A 21,896-nucleotide genomic window follows, 5' to 3' on the forward strand; every position below is an offset into this window, starting at 1 on the left:
AAATGCATGCTAGTTTTGGCTGGGATAGAGTTTGACTTTCTTCATACTGGCTGGTATGGGGCTATGTTTGGATTTGTGCTAGAAACAGCACAAACACACAGATATTTCGGCTGTCATACACAGCCTTTTCTGCCTCTCACACCACCCCACCAGCAAATAGGCTGGGAGGGGACATGGGCAGGACAGCTGACTCCAGCTGACCAAAGGGATATTGCAGACCATGCACCATTATGCTCAGCACATGAAGATGAGGGAAGAAATGGTGATGGGAGGGTCATTCAGAGTGATGGCCTTCATCTTCCCAAGCAACCATTAAGCATGATAGAGCACTACTTCCCTGGGGATGACTGAACACCTGCCTGCCCATGAGGTGTGGTAAATCAACTAATTTTGCTTTGCTTGTAGGAGTAGCTTTTGCTTTATTAATAAACTGTTTCTATATCAACCCACAAGTTTTCTTTCCCATTTTACTCTTAGGATTCCTTCCCCTATCCCCCTAGCGGGGTGGGAAGGAGGGTGGGAGAGTCCAAGTAAATGGCTTTGTGGTGCTAAGCTGCAGGCCAGACTAAGCCATCACAAAGTCCTGGAAATTTAACTGTACAGACATATCCAATTCATAAACAAACAGGTATAACTAATTTTCTACAACATCACCTCTTTCAGTATTTAATTGTCTAACTTCAAATACTGAAATAAATTTTTAAAGATACTGGCAACAAGGCTTACGAAAAATTAAAACAACTAATACTATTAGTTTCAGCCTAAAAGAACACTTGTGATCTCTGTGTAGATGCTCTCTCTCATCTTTTGTGATTTTAGGGGAACAACACTGTACTTCTGCAAACTGAGAAGAAAACTCAAAACTTATTCAAAACTTTATAAATCTAAAGAACATGCAAAGCTCTAATACAGCAATCCTTATGGACTTATGTCAAACAAATAGGCATATGTCAAACCAGCTTCTTCCACTCTTTGAAATCAAAAATTTGACAAAGTAACTGCACAAACATAAGGCATGCTGTATTAAAAGCAAATCAACTAAAAGGAACATTAAAACACAATACTATTAAAGCAGATCAAATGTTTTGAAAGCATCAATTAACAGAAATTATTAATAATTGCAAATGTGTCCTCATAAATTACTAATTCAGGAAGGAAAAAAAGCAATAATACCAGAGAGAGAACTCTGCAAATTACTCTGTTTACACAGTAGCTAATCTAACACTCTAGTCATCATTTGCTACAATCAGAAAAGTAAAAGCAATATTAAGTTTAGTCACACTATTTTTTTGAAAAATTAAAGTTCTGAGCTGTATTGTAGGTTAAACACACTCAACTGTCAGAAGAGAGAAAAACAGCTCACAGACATTATAAAAAGTTACATGTCTGAGGCAGACATCCTGCTTCTTCAGTTGAGAGGCTGCAGGACACCATCTTCCAACTCCATTAACTTCTCCCTACTTGAAAAAAGGAGTTATTCATTTTCCTTTACTGTAAGCATAAAAGATTTGGGTTTATTTCCTTGCAGCTTTGGTAGAATCCTTAGTCTCCTGCTGATTTCATACTATTTTCCAGTTTGAAGAATTTTCTAAATTCCTCTAATCTCTCCACTGCCCAAAGATTTGCATTATAAGAAGTCTTTCAAACAGCTCATCTTTTATTTACATCTATTGAAACCTGCTGTTTTCTGTGTGCCCCAGGTTCTACAGATAACAAGCTGCAGTCTTCTCCTGCCCTATGGTAAGAGTTTACATGCAGGCTCTCCTCAAGGGCTGCTGTCCTACATTATTGCAGGGTAAGAGTCTGCATCTGGGGTAGTCACTACAGAGCAATTATGCAGGGCCACTGCCATCTGCAGCCAGTTCCAGAGATGAACTTCAAACAGCCCTTTTGCTGCCAGAACAGGCCCCTGTACGTCCAAGGAGACAGGTACATGGGCATTTTCTCATTGAAAAGGAATAAATAAATGAATTATATCATTATTAAGTAACATTCTGTGTACTAAATCAGAGACTAACTGAAAAGAGGTTACATCTTTTTTCTAGTAAGATTCTCATGGGGTATGACTACAGAACCAAATTAAGACTGCACAAACACCCCGAGATTTTTTTTTTTTTTTTTTTTTGCTTTTTGAATCATGACTGAACAATCTGAAAGCTTCAAGTTGATTGCAGCTTTTTTTCCTTTGCTTAATATGCTCAGAAGACAGTTTAAAGGTGGGAGACAAAGCTTCACATACTTTCTGCCCGAGTTCCATTCCTTAGACGTTGACCAGCAAGGTTCACAATAGCAGTCACCTTCACTCTGGAATGGAGGATGCTCTCTGCCACTAGCAATTCTATTTCAGTCTCCTGAATATATACCCAACTGAACAGAATCTTACTTAGTAAATTTTCTTACCAGAGCAACTTCTGTCAAGAAGAGTTAAAATTTTCTGATGAAAGGAATGGGAAGTTGTGGTCTTGTAAGAGGTTACAAGTTCTATTAATTTTTTTTATCTTTGCAAAACAACTTTTCCCATTGTTCTCTAAACATGCGTAAGTTTTTAAGGATTCAGCCTGAGGGAGATATCTGGCATGGAACGTGTCAGACTGTTAGAATTTGGCACAACTAATAGCATATGGAAATAGAAATTCTTAATAGAAAATGTCAGGCATCTTTAACAAAAGATATTGCCACAAGGGACTAAGATTTTTTTGCAGCAGGACTGCTGTACTTAGAAGAAAAAAAAAAAAGCAACTTCCAAAAAAAGCCTTCGTAGTCCTGTTGTGGCTCAGTTGAAATTCCATTAATACAGAGGCACAAGCAGGGAAAGTGAAATACAACTGGAAGTTAAAAAAAAAGAACTAACATTATTCCTGTTCAGAGAAGGAAACATTATATAAAAGTTTACAGAAATCTAAATCCAGTAGCAACATTATCCCATAAAAATTTTAAAGGTAAACAGTATGTTTTCTACCAACTGTTGGAGATAAGACTAACTGATACAGAACTAAAGGCCTTTATTTTAAGGAGTTTAGGAAATACCATACTTGTAACCATTTCCCCTTAATTGCTTTTAACACTCAAACCTTACAGCACTAACTTTAAACATACAGCCTGAAATTTTAAAAAAACCAAAGAACTGAGTTCTACTTACTGAAAATAGGAATGCAACCACAGCTGTTTCTGTGCTGTCTGTATACTGTACGGAAGTGAGCCACCAGCTTAAGGAAAAAAATAGAACATGTACATTTATTTTTTTGAAAGACATTCTAAAAACAGCAAGCATCTTGGAGAATAAGCTATCTCTCCTAACTTCGTAAGTTATTTTCAGGAAACTGTTAAGTGCTCCAGTAGTATAAAATGGTATATACTTGTTGGAGTTCTTTCCACTCTTATAATTTAGCAAGTTCCTAAACAGTATACAGCACATTTACACTAAGAAAAGTCAGAAATTGTATACAGGCAGAACTAAGAATAGTTTTTTTTATGTGATACTACTTGATATCAATAGATTGGAATCAACTACCCATACAAACTAGGGGAAATAAACCAAACAGCTTTCAGAAGAAAGAAAAAACCTTCCAAATCCCAAAAAATGTTATTTTAAAAAAAAACTTCTATAATGAAATTGTATCTGTATTGATTTGGCCTTTGGCTAATGCACCTTGCGATTTCTTGTTTTAAGAAGAATCTGCCACTAATTATATTCGTGTGGTGTAGTAAAAAGCATGATGTAAAGCCTACTATATTCAACATGTCCTAGAAGACACCAAAAGAACTCATTACAAAAGCTTTACTACTCTCAGGAACACACTAACTGCAGGAGTCTACAGAACTGTTAATTGCACAGAGTCGTGTAATTCACCAAGTATAGTGGGTCTCACCCACTAGAATTATTTACTTATTATCTGCTGTGAGATAAGGACTAGGAAGAGAGCAAAGCAGGCTCAAACTTTAAAGGGCATAAAGAACACTTTATTAACAGAATTAAAAGAAAAATAATAAGAAATAAGAATAAGCCTTCAGAACACTTCTCCTTCCCCCATACCCTCTTTTCTTTCCCACTGACAACTTTCAGTCAGTTTAACACTTCTAAAATAGTCGTTCTTCAGTTCTCTTAGGGAGAAGAGTCTCTCTTGACATGCCATGGAGACTTCCCAAAAGAAACAGTTCTCTCGTGGCTTTAATGTCACAGCAAATCAGTCGCCTAGGAAAGGGAAATTTCTATGCATGTCCAAACACTAACCAGAGGAAAGAAAAACTTTGAAAACATTCATGCTAGCTCCATGTTCAAAACCCACCAGCTGCTAGAATTCAAAAGCTACTCTTGTGCATAGGAGTATAGGTATCCAGCTTGGAACAGGAACACTTTTAATGATTCAGCAAAGCCAAAGAATTCCTGAATTGCTGAAGTTGAAAGGACCCTCTGGAGATCATCTAGAGTAACTCCATACTCAAAGCAGGGTTGAACAGAGCACACTGCTCAGTAGAGTGCCCTGTCAGGTTTTGAGTATGTTCAAAAACAGAGACTCTACAGCCTCTATGAACAACCTATTCTATTTAAACATCAGAAAACAATATTGCTTTAAGGATAAATTGAAATACAGAGATTCCCATGTACATACATTGCCTTTTGTTCTTTCCCTGGTCACCATGCATATCATCTGCCTCTACTTCGCATCTTCCCATAATTTATATTTATATACACTGATAAGATTTCCCAGGAAAGCAGTCTTCTCTATGTTCCAAGAATTATCCAGCTGCCTCAGCCTCCCCTATGACAGAGGGGAGGGCTCCAATCCCTTATTCATCTTTCTGGCTTTCTGCAGTACTTTGGTTCAGTATGTCCATATCTGTATTGTACTGTGAAGTCAACAACTAGACACAGCACTCCAGAAGTGGTCTCACCAGTGCCAAATAGAGAGGATAGATCACTTCCTGGCAATGTACTTCCTAACACAGCCCAGGATTCTCCTGGCCTTCTTGCTACAAGGGTGCATTACTGGTTCATCTTCAGCTTGGAAGACTATCAGGTCTTCTTCCTGGTCTTTTTTTGCAAAGCTGTTCACCTCTGGTTAACGCCCAGCATTCACTCACACCTAGGGTTACTTTTGCCCCAGCTCAGTACCTTGCACTCTCCGAGGTTGCACTGCAAGAGGTTGCTGGGCTGCTGTCGGCTTATTTCTCCAGCCTGCACAGTTCTTGTGACTGACTGCACAATCATCCAATACACTCCTCCCCAGTCTGCATTATTTGGAAACTCCCTAAGGTGTACTCTGTCCCACCATCCAGGTCACTGATGAAGACATAAACACACCACCCCAGCACCCAGTGCTTGGCACATGCCACCATTAATGGCTGATCTCCTACTGGCCTTTATGCCAACGCCCACAGTCTCTGAGGCTGGCAGATCAGCCAGTTTCCAATTTGCTCCACTTTCCACTCATCCAGCCTGTACTTAATCACATCATTCTACAGATGTTAGAGAAAACAGTGTTTAAAGACAAAGGTAAGTTAAACAACTTCTAGGGGCACTCGCTCATTCATCAAGCCACTTATCATAGATGGACATCAGGTTAATTAGGCATCATTTCTCCTTTAAAAAAATCTATGCTGACTACTCTGAGTCACCTTTTTTCCATCATATGTTTGGAAATATTTCCAGGATTCCTTGTTCCATTACTTTCCCAAGGGATCAAAGTGAGGCTGGCAGATCTGTGGGTCCCCTTCCTACAGACAGGAAAGAATTCCTTTCTTTCAGTATTCATTAATCTCTTCCAATTGCCTTGACCTTTTGAAGGCTTGTTTTTGAGTAACAGAAGCTTCCCTGCATCAGAATACTACAGTACCCATTTGTGCTTCAGGTTGGCTGGAGCTATGTTTTTACAAATATCACTTAATGAAAATAAACATGGGAATAATGAACAGAACAGTTGTGTATTACAATATTAAAAAAAAGCACCAATAACACCTAGGCCTCCATTGTATATGATGTGCAGAATCATACTGCAATCAAAACAGAAGAACAACTTGACACACTCAAACCTGAATTTTCTGCCAAAATTAAATAACTGGAGTAAGAGGGCAGGAGCTGTTGTTTTGCTATACAGTGAAATATGAACATGGCCAGGGCAGACAGCTCTTACATACCAATGCCCACAAACCCTTATCTGTTCAGTCACAACAGAAAAGCTGGAGTCAGAGCTCCAGCAAAAGCAGTAAGATTCTACGGCCACCTATTCCATCACATTATCAGCAAGATGAGAACTTCATGTTACCATTAACCACTGAAATGATTTTGCAGGACATGACCAAAAAAAGCAAATAAATAGGGATTTATCTGCTTACCAGGATAGCCTTCTAGACTTTGCCTCACATTGTTCACAGTAGGATAAACCTTCATGGAGGTAGAACAAAATGTAACTTTAATAACACAGCTCTGAATAGACAAGTTGTCAATTTTCACATAAACTCCTTAAACAAAACTTGAGAAAAAACAAATATTAAAAGCTACATTTTTTAGAATAAATTTACACTGCAGCTTACAACTACATTTGTGACAGTAACATAAAGTCTAATATTTTTACAGCTCTTACAGAGCTAACCAAAACTAGCTATCAAGTCTCAAGTAATACTGCTTCAGCCACTTCCACAGTAGCCAAAGCTAGTTCTTAACATTATATTATCAGATTTTAGCCTCACACCTCAAATATGACATGAGTACGTAGGGGCAATTAGCACATGGTAAAGGCATAGCTTGACCATCATTTTTCCTTGATTTAACAAAGCCCTGCCACAAACTTTTCTGCTCCTCCCCTTAGTTGTGCTAATAACCAAAGGTATTAATGACTAAGGATTCAGTTATATCTCAGTAGGAAAAACAGCTGCATCTAAAAAACCAAATGGAAGACAAGCTATAGACCGAGAAGATAATTTTGATGAGATAATATATATTCTAGTGTCATGCAGATGGAAATTATGGTACATTTTTATAGCAAACCACCCATAACTAAACAGCTTTAAGTGGCATATATATAATTTCATTATGAAAACTCCATTACTGTCTTCCAAAAGTTAAAAGCAAAACAATGACTAAGATTTCCAAAACAAATGACTAAGTGTTAAATAAGTTCGCCAGCATCTAAAAGACATACCAAATGAATTGGGACATCACATTTACGGAAAGTTGTCACACTGCTGCCTGCAGCCACCAAGCTCTCCTGGAACTCTGAGCACAGCCATTTGGATCCATCAGCTCCCATTGAACCAATGCTTGAGAACTGTCCAACGAGAGGCCAGGATTCCTGTGCTGATATTGGCAAAGCATGCTCCTTCAAAAGCTGGTGAGGGGAATTAAAACACTGTTACACTTCAACACACACAGAATACATTAATCAGTTTGATATCAGTTTTGATATAATAAATCCTCTATAATTTACTTCTGATAATGAAGGAGATTATCATTCATACTACATATTTACCTTTGCAATAAAAAAATCATCAGGCTTTCCAAACAAATTCATTTCAAGAGAAGATTATACATCACAAGTTTTATCCAAAAGCACCAAAGCCAACTGCTAAATAATGGGTGAAAAGAATGTTAGCAGCTCTTTCTAAAAACATGAAACATTAGCTTCAGAAGTTCCAATAAATAAAACAACTAAATATTTTTCATATTTGGTGGTTGCTGGCCATAAAATTCCTCTCGTATCCTAAAGCCATGACACCCAGCTACAATAGAAGTCTACAATAAGAGGGGAAAAAAGAACAATTGAAGAGAATACTAAAATTATCCTTTTTTAGAGTTCTTCAGCTGTGAATGGAATTTAAAGTCACATTAAAAACAGACTGATATAAACAGATATTAAATTGTATGTAGTTGCCACCTTTACCCCACTCTAGACAAAACACACAATCTAATGGCTTCAGTCATCAATGTAGTATCATTAGGTCTATCTGTATTGTCACTAAAAACCTTTTTAAATCACAGAAACATTTGCCACAAGATGATGTTTCTCCCTTACAAGCTCTGTTTTATTTTTTCTTCATTCTATGTCTAACAAGGCAAAAAACATCAGACATTGCATACCACAAAGGGCAAGCTCTTAATGAGCAAAAGGATGTCTATAAGAGTAACCTCATTTTGAAAAGCAATGTGATACATGAATATTCTGTATGTTACAGAAGTTTGCCACAGACAGCATTACATTTCCATAAAAAACTCATTACAGTATTTGAAATAATGCCACTTCAGCAGGAGGTGCAGGTAAAATATTCTCCAATTATGAGAAGCATTTAATATATGACATGAAATACCTCATCAAATTCGGGAAAAAAACCTAACAACAAAAACAAACAAACAAAACAAAAAAACACCAACCAAATCAGAGTCCAAACCAAACAAGAAGGGTCCCTGCAAACTTGATATATGCAGTCTTAAAGATCTGCCATTACATCTTACCTAAATAAACATAAGATCTCTAAAGGCAAGAGCATTCAACTACTAACATAATACTGTCATATTCACCCCTAACCATATCCCTAAGTCCCACACCTACACATCTGATAAATATCTTCAAGGATGGTGACTCCACCACTTCGCCGAGCAGCCTGCTCCAATCCTTGACAGACTTTGAAGGAATATTTCCTAATATCCAAACTATACCTCCCCTGGCACAACTTGAGGCCATTTCCTCTTTTCCTATCGCTTGCTACTGGGGAGAAGTAACCCCCAGTCAGCCACATCCTCCTTTCAAGTAGCTGCAAAGAGCAATAAGGTCTTCCTGAACCCTTTTTTCTCCAGGCTGAACACCTCGAACTCCCTGAGCTGCTTCTCATCAGCACCATGGTCCAGACCCTTCGCCAGCTCTGCTGCCCTTCTCCGGACACACTCCAGTGCACTTCAATGTTTTTCTTGTCATAAGAGGCTCAAAACCGGACCTAGCACTCGAGGTATGGCCTCACCAGTGCTGAGTACGGGGGAAAAAATCACTGTCCTGATCCTGCTGGCCACACTATTGCTGACACTGGCCAAGACGTCATTGGCCTTCTTGGTCACTCACTGGCTCATGTTCAGCTGCCGTCAGATGGCACCCCCAGGTCCTTTTCCACCAGTCACCTTTCCAGTCACTCTGCCCCCAGCCTGTAGTGCTGCATGGGGTTGCTATGACTCAAATGCAGCACCTGGCACATGGCCTTGAACCTCACACAGATGGTCCCCACTCATTGATCCAGCCTGGCTAGATCCCTCTGCAGAACCTTCCTACGCTCCCACAGATGAACACTCCCCTCCAACTTGGTGGGCTCAATAAGGAGCCCTGGAGAACACCACTTGTGACTGTCTACTACCTAGATGTAACTCCATTCACCTCTCTCTGAGATCAGCCATCTACCCAGTTTTCTACCCAGCAATGAGTGCACCCATCCAGACCAGGAGCAGCCAGTTTCTCCAGAAGAATTCTGTATGAAAGTTTTACTAGTGTTCAGGTAGACAAAATCCACAGCCTTTCCCTCACCCACTAATCTGTCACAGAAGGAAATCAGATTAGCCAAGCAGCACCTGCCTTTCATACTCATGCTGACTGAGCCTAATGACCTGGGTATCCAGTCAACTGGGATCTCCCCAGTCAGCCAGAACAGCTGATAAATGATTGAAAGTGGCCCAATGAGCACTTCTGCCAGCTCCCTCAGTGGATCCCATTTGGTCCCATGGAGTTGTGTACATTTCAGAGCTGCAGCAGGTCACTGGCTGGTTCCCCTTGGGTTACAGGGGTTACATTCTGCCCTCTGTCCCTGCCTTCCAGTCTGGGGAGTTGGACATATGGAGAACAGGTCCTGCTGTTAAAGACAGACGTAAGGAAGGCATCAATCACCTCAGCCTTTGCCTCATCCTTTGTCACAACGTCTCCCCCTGCATCCAATAAATGATGGAGATTCTCATTAGTCTCTTTTTATTGCTAATATACTTATAAAAGCATTTTTATTCTATTTTTCATCAGTAGACAAATTAAGTTCTAAGTTGCAAGCCTATATATGTTATTGCTAACTTTAACAATGTATTAAAAGACTCATGATGACAGCTGGAAAAATTGGAAGGAACTGGAAAATTCTGTCCAAAATTCTATTTACATTTTAAGAGGTATTAACAATAAAGGTTATAGTTTTGGTACCTTTCTGAGCCTAAGATGGCCCCACTTTTCTTTATCGCTGCCTTGATATCGTCCAGGGGTAGAACCAAGAAGATATACTCTAAAAAAAGTAAAAAAACCAACAGATTTTTGTAGATCTCAAGAACTTTGGTTTGCAAAGTAGCAAGGTATTTAAGTAAAACTTACCAGCAAGATTGAACACTCAAGTGCAACTAGAAATATTTAATGTCTCCCATGGTATTTATCATGAAAAAGAAAAGTGTATTTTCAGCTGTATAATTTATTATCAGCATCCTACACAGCTGTCACACATGACCAGATTGTTCTACAGCAGAGACAAGAACTAGATCTTTTTCAGTGTGCAAAAATGCAGAAGATAGGTAACACTAGCAATAAACACGAATAGCTCATTTGACACATAACTGGGCAGTAATTTTGAGTAAAACCAACCTACTGCTACATCCAAATCAGCAGATTCAGGTATGATTTTCATTTGGGCATCTAATAGTTCAGATGCAAAGTACAGCTTTTTCAACACTTCCTAATAATAGGTTTAGTAACCTATTTGACTTTGCCCTGAAAACAGGGAAGAGTCCTGCCTAAGTCATAACAAACAGATGCCTTAAGAAGCTGTTCCCTACTGCATACATCTCATGCCTAACTTTACCCATGACTAAATGGCCCCTACAGCACATCAAATGGCAATCCTTATCCTAACAAGTGACCCTTCCCTATCACACGCATAAATTCCTATTAGCTAGGGTTCAACTCATCTGTTTAAACTCATGCTGAGGATCAATGCAATCAGAGCAGCTGTTAGCTCACCTGATTATAAAGTACATACTTCTTTTTAATATTCTCTCTGATCTTTTAAGACTCCATGTAAAGATAAAAGCACTTCTTAATGTAAAAACTAGACAAGGTTTCAGTCTCTATTACCACTGCAGTGTATGACCATTTTCAGCTTTTCAACAATTTTTGTTCTGATCATAAAAGAGCAATTAAGTTGACAGGGAGATTTACACTTTTTGAAGTAAATGCTCATATTTAAGTGCAACTATTTATTAGAAGTAAATTAAGCATCCTGAATTATTTTTAAGTAATATCAGGAACGTGACATTAGAGAAGACTATTCCAAGACCCGCTAGACACAACATTGCCCACCAAAACCAATCCTTGCCTGTTACAGGCAAAATTCTACAGATACGTATGTTGATTAAATTCTGCCTTACAAACAGAAACCTACTCTGAATAAAACCCTCATTCCAGTAACCTTTGCTTCTATGATCACTCTTACATGACAAACCATATACAACACAGTTTTTCTTCCACTGGTGATATTACTGGAGTAAATATTTTGAGCCAGACTGGCTCAAATGAAACCAAGCCTTTAGTACTTTATAGCTACTTTCTGCAAAGTTACTGCTGGTGCAGCTGTCTTTCTTCTTTTAAAATGCATGCTTATAAAACTAGAAGTTGGTCTATTTGACATAATCTACATAAGAGAATTTTTTTAAAACTACATTAAGTCATGTTTGAACAATCAAGCCTGAAACAAGATTACCTTACAAAATAAGCACGACGTCTAACAGATCCTAACACAGATATCTAATTTTTGTGAAATTAGAAAAAAAAACCACCTGTGCAAGTTATAAAAAACTTAAGATTACATATACCTTGTTTCTGATAAATCATGTTGTTGAATCAGATCTATCCATTCCCTGAGTGCAGGAGAATTGTAAGCTGCCAAGTAACTTATTAGGTCAGACTTAAAATTAGTTGCAGATTCACCAGCAGAACCAGATGTTCCCTTAGGTAGCCTTGGATATAAAGGGCTTAGCCATATTCTTAAAAGAAAAAAAAAGGAAAAAAAAATCAGCCATATTAACAAGCACACCATGCATTATTAACACACAGGTTTAGTATGGGAGTAAAACACAACTGAAAGTCCTAAACAAATACTTGACAGATTGATTGTGATACTAACCACAGATACTTTGTCTTTACATCTACAGAATCAGCTCATACTTGAAATCATAAAGCTAATACTTTACTAATACTTACTAATACTAAATGAAATAACATTCTCATAATTTATCCACACATACATTTACATCTTTCACCACTGTTGAACTGGTCAGGCTCAGACTTAGCAACCATCTGTCCTTTCCTCAACATTTTCTATAGGAATAGAACACTGCAGTGTGTTCTGATAAACAGTTTGTGCAACTGCATAGAAAACCACCAATTAAAGCATCTGAAAGGTTGAAAGGTTTATATAATTTGAAGAGTAGCCCACAATATAGGTTGCCTCTCAAGAACCTCCATCAGTAAAATAGGATGGGCACCACACAGGGAAAACATTTAGCATTTCTTTCCAGTCACACTGTACTGCAGCCATGGGAACCAAAGATTCTGCATTATCAACTTTACAATGTGTTGATACTACCCTTTGAAATTCAGAACCACCATATTGTGATCCTGCATAACACCACAGTATGCAAAAGCTAAAAAAAGAAAACTATTTCTCATATTTGACAAGTAGGGGAACTTATTTAGCATCCCAATAGGTATTTTCATGCCTTCTTAGCTTTCTGAAAAGCTAACTGTCATAAGATACTAAGGCCACCCATAAGATTTAATGGCAAAAAAATCAGTGTGTAATTTTGCCACTCAAAGAGCTAGTATCTGACAAGTAAAGTCTCAAAACCCTGCCATATTTAATGGCAGCAGAATGGATGTCAAAGTGACAGTAACCTCTGAAAAGCAACTTTCCATTAGAGTGAAGAAATTTTATACCCTGATTTATTGTGGTCATCTAACTAAAAAAATGCTCCCATAAAAATAGCCAAAAAGCTGAAGAGGTTGAGGACCCTTATATTAACATGCCACTTCATCCTGCTTTTTGTGCTCTCAACAAAACTATATCCTAAGCCTGTCATTAAGTTTAAGGACTTCTACCAAAAAATAAAACAGGAAAAAAAAATTCCTTTCCAGGAAAGGATACTGGGTGAATACTAGGTCATCTACTGTATTACAGAACCAATAATGCCCAAAATGTATCAGACTATATTTTAGATACAGTCACAACAAAACCAGAATCCGTACACATCCATATTATTTTTGCAGTATTAAGATAAGTTTTAAATAGCTCCTTCAGATCTAAATAGCATTTTATAGCTACAAAGTTTTTTCATAAAGAGACAGCACAGAATAATAAAACTTTTTATCAGTCAGATTGATTTTAAACTATCAGCCAAGTAGGAACATAGTTTTGTTTACAGGAGAAAGCAAGTAAAATTCAGACCTAGACAGCTACCAGCATTCTAAGTCAAATTTTTAAAATATTTGTTTTAGAATATCTCTATTTTAAGAGTGTAACGCTTGCAATACTAGATCAACTATTATCCCTTTGCCAGCAGAAGCAAATACCTATGGAAAATATGAAACATTCACCTGCTAGATTGTTGCTTACCCCTGAGTTTTCTGGTGCCAATCTTCAGCAATAAGATTGGATGTATGTATCACAACTCTAAGACCTTCTTCATACAGCAACAACATCATTTTCCTTTAAAAAAAATATACAACTCTTCATGTATTTTAACTACACAGAGTAGGAGATAAATTAGCAATTCATTAAAAGGGTCCAAGATCATTATTTTCAAAAATATGTTCTGCACCCTGCAAGCCCTTGGACTTCATCTGCATTCGCAGCTCACATGGCAGTCATTAGACTATCCCCATATATTTTATTCCAGAGTACCGCTTAACATCTCATGCAACTAATTATCCACAACAAAGTGAATATTTGCAGAACACTTCCTCTATTTGCACAGTTCTTTAGAAACTTATCTCTTTGCAGATAGTCAGAAAAAGAACTAAGGAACACTGAAAGGCTTTTACTTAAAAGTGAATTTATTAAAACCTAGTTACTTTCTCTTAAACTGACTTTTACTTTAAAAGAATGTATGTATACAGCTAATCATTGCCAGAGTGATGGCAAAAAACAATTTATTTATCATAACTCTTAACCCAAGCTACAGCACAAAGGAATTTTAAAAATAGTAACTGAGATAAATATACATATCTGTATATTTTGTAAAAAAATTCCTCAAATTTTCATATCCAAGTTTTCATTACCTGTGTAAAGGCAGCATATCCATGTGATCCCAAAGGATGAGATCTGAAACCCAAACTGAACCAATCTTTGCCAAAACATAACATCTGCTCTTTTCTACAGATTTCCATCCAAAAAATTTGCTTTGAGACACTTCTATTATATCTAATTCAAGCTTTTTCTTTTTTGAGAAGAGCCCTAGATTCACTAGTTTGTCCATATGAACTGGAAAACATGATCAGTAAATCAGTGTTGTGTTGGTCCTGCCTGTGACTGAACAAGTTTACTTTACAGTTCTGGTATTAAGGCATGAGTTAAGAGCCAGGACCTGCAGTCAACCTGGCTTAGACCAGTTCAACTTCAACTGTGTAACTTGCACATCTCATATCTACTCAACAGCTAATTGGTCTCATTAAACTCCAACAATCCTGCCATCTCTAAATAGATGTTTATGGAAGCTTTAAGAGTCAACAATTTCTATGAAACCCAGTTTTGCTGCAGACCTTTCTGCTTCAATGTTACTTACGTATGGTGAGTCCCAAATGCAATATCCAGTTTAGCCTACAAAATTAAAAGTTGTTCATTAAAAATTGCTATTGTACTTTGCTTCTTATTTTATGTAATTTCACTGCTATCTAGTGGACAGATCACAAAATATATTATCTTCCTTCTCCATAATTCTAATGTACTTTCCACTTTCTACAAGCTAGATTTTAAATGGCAATGTAACTCTTGCTGGAACTGTTACAAAATTTGTGCCTCTCTTACTAACAGGATTTTCAGAAATAGCAGCGGAAAATAGCTCAAGGCTCCTGCCAGACACCAAACAGAAGCCAGCAATGTGCCCTTGCATGAAAGATGACTAACAGGGTCCTGGCCTACATTAGAAGGCCTGCTGCCAGCAGGTCAAGGAAGGAGATGCTTCCCCACTGTCAAACACCAGTGAAGACACACCTGCAGTACTGGGTCCACATTCAACAGGAAACTCAGGCTTAGCAGACTGTTTCAAAGATAACAAAATTCCAAGATCATTCTCCTCCTAACAAAGAGCACAGCATCCCCATGAGTGTTAATATACTTCACCTGGCAAAAATCTTGCAACACTGGCATGTTGCCATAGCCACACCCTCCCCCAGGATGAAGCCAATGTATTCACCACTTAGGGAAAGCAAAACAATGAACGTGACATCAGAGATAAAATGGCATGTGCCAGGAAGTGTGTGCTCACAGCAATTTTCATCTTATTATGGAGATTATTTGTATCAGCATTTGCTTGCATAGAACATATTTGAGAAATAACTCTTTAGTGATATTTAAGATTATAGTGACACTAGGACTAAGATCTGTGCTTTACACAAAAATAATGCTTCCTTTTCAGCCACTGTAAGAACTTGAACGTAACATGTTAGTGGAGAAGGTGAGTAGCTCTTCTGTGAGCCCTGACATGTCTGTGGGCAGCTGTTCTATACAAACTTTTGTGGGTGAAGCCCACCACGATCACATCTGACCAAGATCACTGTTACCATGTTCCTATGGTTCTCGTGTGTATATTCCTCAAAGTGAAACAAAAAGCTTCCCACATAAAGTGTGTCTTCATCAGTAACAAGACTGCGAATGTAAGAGATGGCTTAACTTCAACCAAAGGATGATACAAATGTTGATTACCTGACAAAAGCTAATATTCTCATAAGGCCGTGCTTGTGCAATTAGTTCAGCTTTGGATTCTCTCTTCTCGCCGTGAACTATCAGCAATGGCTTCTTCCTTAAACAAAAGGAGATTACCATTAAAAAATCAAGTGAATCAGCAATTAGCCTAAATGATTGATTAGACTATTAGCCTAAACCTAATTCCTACACGTAGCTATGACATCTGGTCCCTAAATCTGATAGTCCAGCAGAAAGACGGCACTGAAATCAATATTAACTAACTCAAAATAGCAGTAACTACAATACAACCTCTTAAGAATAGACACTGGAAAATTTTAACAAAAAAGAAGGGAAACTAGAAATGTGGAGTAAAGCAGGCATCAAAATAAAAACTTTTAACAAAAGATCATGAAAGAAACTCTTGTGTCTATAGCTCGAAACAAAGATCCCAAAAAACTGATATACACAATGTGGATCTAAGACAATTTAGTAATTATCTTACAGAGAAGGTGGAAGATTGATAGGGAAAAGGAAAACTCTGGCAGTAATTTGGTGTTCACTTCCTCAAAGTAAACTTCTGGTCCTGCCAAGCAGATCTAATCTATAGGGAGGTGTGTTACCTCCCTGGGGTCCAGGTAAGAGACACCACCAAGAAAACTCAGCCCACTGATTATTATGGGTTTTTCAAGTGAGTACTAACGAAGGCCCAACAAGACTGCAGACAAGTGAGAGGGACCTCAAGGCCTTGGGACAACTGGTCAAGACATCTGGAGCACAAGTTGTGCTCTCTTCTCTCCTGCCAGTTACAGGGAATGATGGGAAAGGATGGAGATTACTGCACAGAGTACAAGTAGCCAAATACATAACCACAGAACAGGATATAGGGCATCTCTTTATGACCCCCACTGGGATACTGGCACACCCAAATACTTACATAAAACACCTGCATAGTACAGGGAACAAACAGGAGGAACTAGAGAGCTGTGTGCAGCCACAGGGCTTTGATTTCATTGCAATTACAGAGACATGGTGGGATAGCTCACACAACTGGAATATTGTCATGAAGGGCTACATGCTATTTAAGAACGACAGGAAGGTGCAGTAGTGGAGTTGACCTCTACACGGGGCAACACTTGGAACGTATCAATTGAGATATATTCCAAGTGTTATGGGACGTGTATATGTCCCCTGTTATGGGTTAGGATAAAAGAACAGACAAGGGTGACACTGTTGTGGGTGTTTGCTGCCTGCCATCTGATCAGCAGGGCTAAGTGCAGCAGCAGTACAAGCAGCCTCAGACCCAGGTTCTTGTGGGGGACTAACTATCCTGATGTGTGCAGGAGAAGCAACACAGCAAAGCATAAACAGTACAGGAAGATCCTTGAAAGCACTGATGACAGCTTTCTGACACATGTAGTGGAGGATCCCACGAGGAATGGTGTGCTGCTCAACCCAATGTGGAACCTTCCAACCTTACCCACTCTGTGATTCTGTGAAATCTGGTCCTACTGCATTCCAACAAAACAAAAAAAAAGAAAAGGCACAATATATGCTCACTTCATCTGCAGGAATTTGCAATTATCAGAAAGGAATTTCAAGCAAACAAGAACTGCTTTTATGACAATACCCATAAACTTACTTTATCATATCAACGAAATCATCCTGATCCTTTTTACAGAGTTTTCTTGTGCCCTTCCTACATTCTCTCTTTTCTCTTGCACTATCTGGCTCTTGACTCAGTAAACTGTATGGCAAAAAGCTTCTTGTTCCATCTTTACAGGTCATCTACTGCCATGTCATTGAGGCCCATAATGGGACCACCTCAGTCCCATTATGTTAGTCTTAGTTGTTAGTCCTCAGTGTTAACTAATAACAATCAGAAACCAGCTATCCTGAACTCTGACTATTTTCCAGTCTAGAAAAGAGTCAATAAATCAGAGAACTACAGCTGTGGAATAAGAGAAGAATGAAAACTAAGAGTCTGTGCAAATTGGTAACAATCATCTGCACTGCAAAGAAGTGTTTATCATTCATTTATAATGGGACCTTGTATGAACAGTAATGATCTGGAAATGTCATCATTTCACCTTTGTAAAATGAACATACCTGAATTCCTGTGGGTACTGTCTTACAAGCCATCCCACATCTATACAGTAGTTAAACTTGTATGAAAGAAAAAGAAAACAGATTAATTAAAAATAAAAAACCAACTAGATCAATGAACTACATAAAAAAAAGCTTTTTATGTTAATCATACATTACTACTTACCTCATATATAATATAGAATATAGCATATTCTAAAAACAGGTGTATTTTTAACTTTTATATCCTTTCATTTCTCTTTAACAATTCAATTTAAGTTTCTCAAAAATGCTCATAAAATTTACCATCCAGGAAAAAAAGAATCAAATGCACATAATGTAAAAGCTTAGGTTGAAGGATCATCTCTTTGCCATGTGTTTATATCATCAATGATAGCAAAACTTCTAGGCAATAACAAAGATATTATTCCTAAATTGCAAGGTGTTCTTTCTTTCAAAAATCCTCATTTATATGAGCATAAATACATGCTTCTCAGTTTCACTTTCCTCAAAAACTGGAGAAAGTAGTCTTATAATTCCCTGAATTCTACAGCAGATCATAGGACAGTGTTTATATTCAGTAAATTGTTCAACAGTTGAAAATATTTAGAATTCCCTCTGTATTTTAACAAGGTTCCCTGTTAATAGCAGCTATGTAGCACAAGCATGGATTATCAAGTTTAAGATTAATGAAGTGAAGCAAGCAAGTGAAATCAGTTTGGCAAACAGGAAACTCACCTGGGCAGAAGATACGAGAGTTCCAAAAAGAGGAGACAAAATATCTATTAAAAATATTAAAGCACAAATAAATAAAAAAGACGTCAAGTAAATGTTTTGCATCTTGAACAGCTTGATACCACAGCAAAAAGGCCAGATTGTTCATAGACCTGGTGTAACAGAGGCATTCACAAGTTTACTGTTCTAAGTATTCAAGTCACTGACTCCCCTGTGAATCATTTAGGATCATATCCTTACAAAAATTAATAATCCTCTCAAAGTATTAAACAAGTTTTAAAAGCTGATAGGGAAAAAGTTCAACAACATCTTGAGAAAGGGCCATTAAATTACTCTCTCCACTATTGAGTGGACTTGAAGAACTGTGGCAGGGTGGCAGCAATAAGGGCATGCTTATTTAAGTATTAAAAGCAATAAGTCAATGCTTATTTTATCTGCTGCAGACTGACTGTGGGATATGTGTATTCATAGTTCAATCACAGTAGCACAGGAAACTAATCCAACTGGGGATTTATAACCACAACTGAAGCTGGTTTAGCTGGTTAAACAAAGAATATTGCCTGTCCACCAGCTCAACTAATCACCTAGCAGGACTCCCAGGACAGGACAGTCCAAAAGCCACAAATTCACAAAGCATATAAAAACATCCTGGACTAAAGCTCTAAAGTCCCTCACGCCTGCTTGTGCTAGTAGGCATGAGGTTGAGGAAAAGTTACAACCTAATTGTATATATAGGTCTTAAGTAATTTCTTCTCCCTCAAAGAACTACTATTTTTTTCTGCTTTATTTTATTGTATTTCTGTACACAATTCTCTTACTGATACTTGTTTCTGATTCTGTCTTGTGATGTATAAAATTTTATTTCTAACTACAGGGATGTTTAAAGGTGCACAAAGCTCTTCCCCCAACATCAAATGACAACAGAGCATTCCTAAAGCATCAGTATTGCACACCAAAGGCTCCACTCCATCTTGACTGATGGACAGCTCTCTCACAGCTGAATTTAAACAGATACATGAACCCCAGACACAGAACTTCAGAAGTACTTCACCTATTAATAGTGAATTATTAGGTCCAAACCAATCAACAGCACAGAGGCAGGTGCAAACAACTACTCAGAGTTATGCACCCAAGAAAAGCATCCCTTTAAATGCCACAAGTGGTTTTCCCCAGACTAGCTCATAAAGAAAGCAGCAGTAAGAAGCAGCATGATTTGTCTTGGCTAAATACACTTTATATTTCTGCCGCCTAATTCAAGTTACAACAAAGTATCAGCAAATAATGTTTTATACCTCTGAAAGAGAAAGGCCCAAATAAAAGAAACAATTTCTATGAACCAGCCCATTTAGAATATGAAATATCAGCAACACTAAGAAATACATGCATTTAAAAATACCCACAAACCAAAAATAAGCATTCTCTTGCTTTCTCCCAAAAGCCCTCTTCTAGTAGAAGACACTTGCTCACCTTTTATGTGCAGGGCTCCAGAATTATAGCTCTGTTCAATTCCACTGACTTTAGTGAGAAAAAACCTGAAAGGATTGCCTCCAGTCACCAAATCCCAGGTATCCTGGGCTTCACTGGGTGTTACATTATACTCCTCTTCTTTCAGATTCTCCGAGAGTTTGTCATCTTTGCAAAGATTCAGAGGATGCTCTTCAGGCATATCACATTTTTCTTCTTTCACTGTTTCTTTGTGAACATGCTTTTGCTGATCTTCAGGCTCTTCATCGCTACTAGAAAGACACCAACCTGAGCCTTCTTGGCTTGGTCTCTGTTTTACTGCTGGAGGTGCATCTGTAGAAAGACTTTTATCAGTGAACTTCAGGGGAGAAGTTTTTCTCTTGAGAGCAGCTTTCCTAGCTTCAGAGCATGGATATTGTGGTCCACTTGTTTTACCACATGTAGCATCTGATAGTGAAGATGTACATGGTTTTTCACTGTCAGAATTTTCATCAGCACTTTCATCGCTGCTAGATACTGTCCATTTACCGTGTGCACCTTCCTGAAGCATGTTCCTAGGAATGAAAAAACACCAAACAAAAATTGTACGTTTTTGCTACGCTCAAGTCTGTCTCCCTTCCTACCTCCTACTTGTTTATTACTTAAGAACCGTGCTTTGGTATTTGGCAGGTTCTCTGGGAAACTTCATACCGTACACGACTTGTTTCTGTGCCCGGGAAACAAAGAAACACGTGCAATGGTGGCAACCATCAAATGGGAAGCAGCAAATGTGAAAACCAACACATGGAAAGCGGGATAAGACACAGACTCCTATGAGAAAGCACTCCAAAAATCAGAGGTGCGAGCTGCACGACACAGGTATTTCCCCGCGGCTGAGGCGTCTGCTGAGCGGATTCAGGAGCACGGGGCGGCCCCGCGGGAACCCTCCGGGACCGCGGCCTTCCTCCGCCGGCCCCGCGCCCGCAGCGCGCCCCTCCGCCGCGCCTCCCGCCGAGCCCCGGCGGCGGAGCCCGGCCGCGGCCGCCCCGCAGCGAAGGCAGCGCCCGCGGCGGCGCCGCGGCAAAGAGCCCCGACAGCCGCTGCGGGGCTGCAGCCCGCCGGCCGCCGCCAGCACTCACTCACTCACTCACTCACTCACCCCGCTCACCGACCGCCGGCGCCCGGCAGCGCCCGCGCAGGGCAGCGAGAGCCAGAGCAGGCCCGGGCCCCGCCCGCCCGCGCCGGCCCCGCCCCGAGCCGCCGGAGCGCGGCCGCCGCGAGGCGCTCCGGGGCCGCCGCGAGGCGCTCCGGGGCCGCCGCGAGGCGCTCCGGGGCCGCCGCGAGGCGCTCCGGGGCCGCCGCGAGGCGCTCCGGGGCCGCCGCGGCAGGGCGGCCGAGGCTTGGCGAGCTGAATTATTCTAACCAGCCGTCATGGACCTTAATATTAATTATGGGCAGGTGCGGAATTTGCATAATGGCTCGTTCGGCGCGGTGTTAATTACTGTATCTGAAGTGCCCCGCTAATGAGATAAGTGCGTGAGGAGTTCGGGAAGGAGAGGGAGGAAAGCAGGTGTGATATTAATCAAAGGAGGAGCGCGGCCCGCATCAAAGCGCGCTGCGGTGAACTGAGCGCTCGGCTCTCCTTACTCTAATTTGTTGCAAGCTTGTGGCTGCAGTTAACAAATTCTGGAAGTGCCAACACGCAATGAAAACGGCAGGTTACTCCAGGAAAAGCTTTC

The 21,896-nt window shown here is 39.4% G+C and overlaps 2 protein-coding genes across 2 annotated transcripts in view; one reads left to right on the plus strand and one right to left on the minus strand.

Moving 5' to 3' along the window:
* TDP1 (tyrosyl-DNA phosphodiesterase 1) overlaps window positions 1–21,398 on the minus strand; it is a 42,248-nt gene extending 20,850 nt beyond the window's left edge. The window contains exons 1-12 of the mRNA XM_077783988.1: window positions 21,317–21,398; window positions 20,182–20,732; window positions 18,718–18,761; window positions 18,004–18,059; window positions 15,916–16,012; window positions 14,777–14,811; window positions 13,609–13,701; window positions 11,810–11,980; window positions 10,155–10,233; window positions 7,140–7,325; window positions 6,334–6,382; window positions 3,140–3,206 (exon numbers count right to left, since the gene is read on the minus strand). Coding sequence (XP_077640114.1) covers window positions 3,140–3,206; window positions 6,334–6,382; window positions 7,140–7,325; window positions 10,155–10,233; window positions 11,810–11,980; window positions 13,609–13,701; window positions 14,777–14,811; window positions 15,916–16,012; window positions 18,004–18,059; window positions 18,718–18,761; window positions 20,182–20,728 — 1,424 coding nt within the window. The 5' untranslated portion in view covers window positions 20,729–20,732; window positions 21,317–21,398. The remainder of the gene's footprint in view (window positions 1–3,139; window positions 3,207–6,333; window positions 6,383–7,139; window positions 7,326–10,154; window positions 10,234–11,809; window positions 11,981–13,608; window positions 13,702–14,776; window positions 14,812–15,915; window positions 16,013–18,003; window positions 18,060–18,717; window positions 18,762–20,181; window positions 20,733–21,316) is intronic.
* Window positions 21,399–21,588: 190 nt separating this feature from the next.
* EFCAB11 (EF-hand calcium binding domain 11) overlaps window positions 21,589–21,896 on the plus strand; it is a 55,149-nt gene continuing 54,841 nt past the window's right edge. The window contains exon 1 of the mRNA XM_077783857.1: window positions 21,589–21,615. Coding sequence (XP_077639983.1) covers window positions 21,589–21,615 — 27 coding nt within the window. The remainder of the gene's footprint in view (window positions 21,616–21,896) is intronic.

Source organism: Lonchura striata, chromosome 6, assembly GCF_046129695.1.
Source record: "Lonchura striata isolate bLonStr1 chromosome 6, bLonStr1.mat, whole genome shotgun sequence".
NCBI classification, from domain to species: Eukaryota; Metazoa; Chordata; class Aves; order Passeriformes; family Estrildidae; genus Lonchura; species Lonchura striata.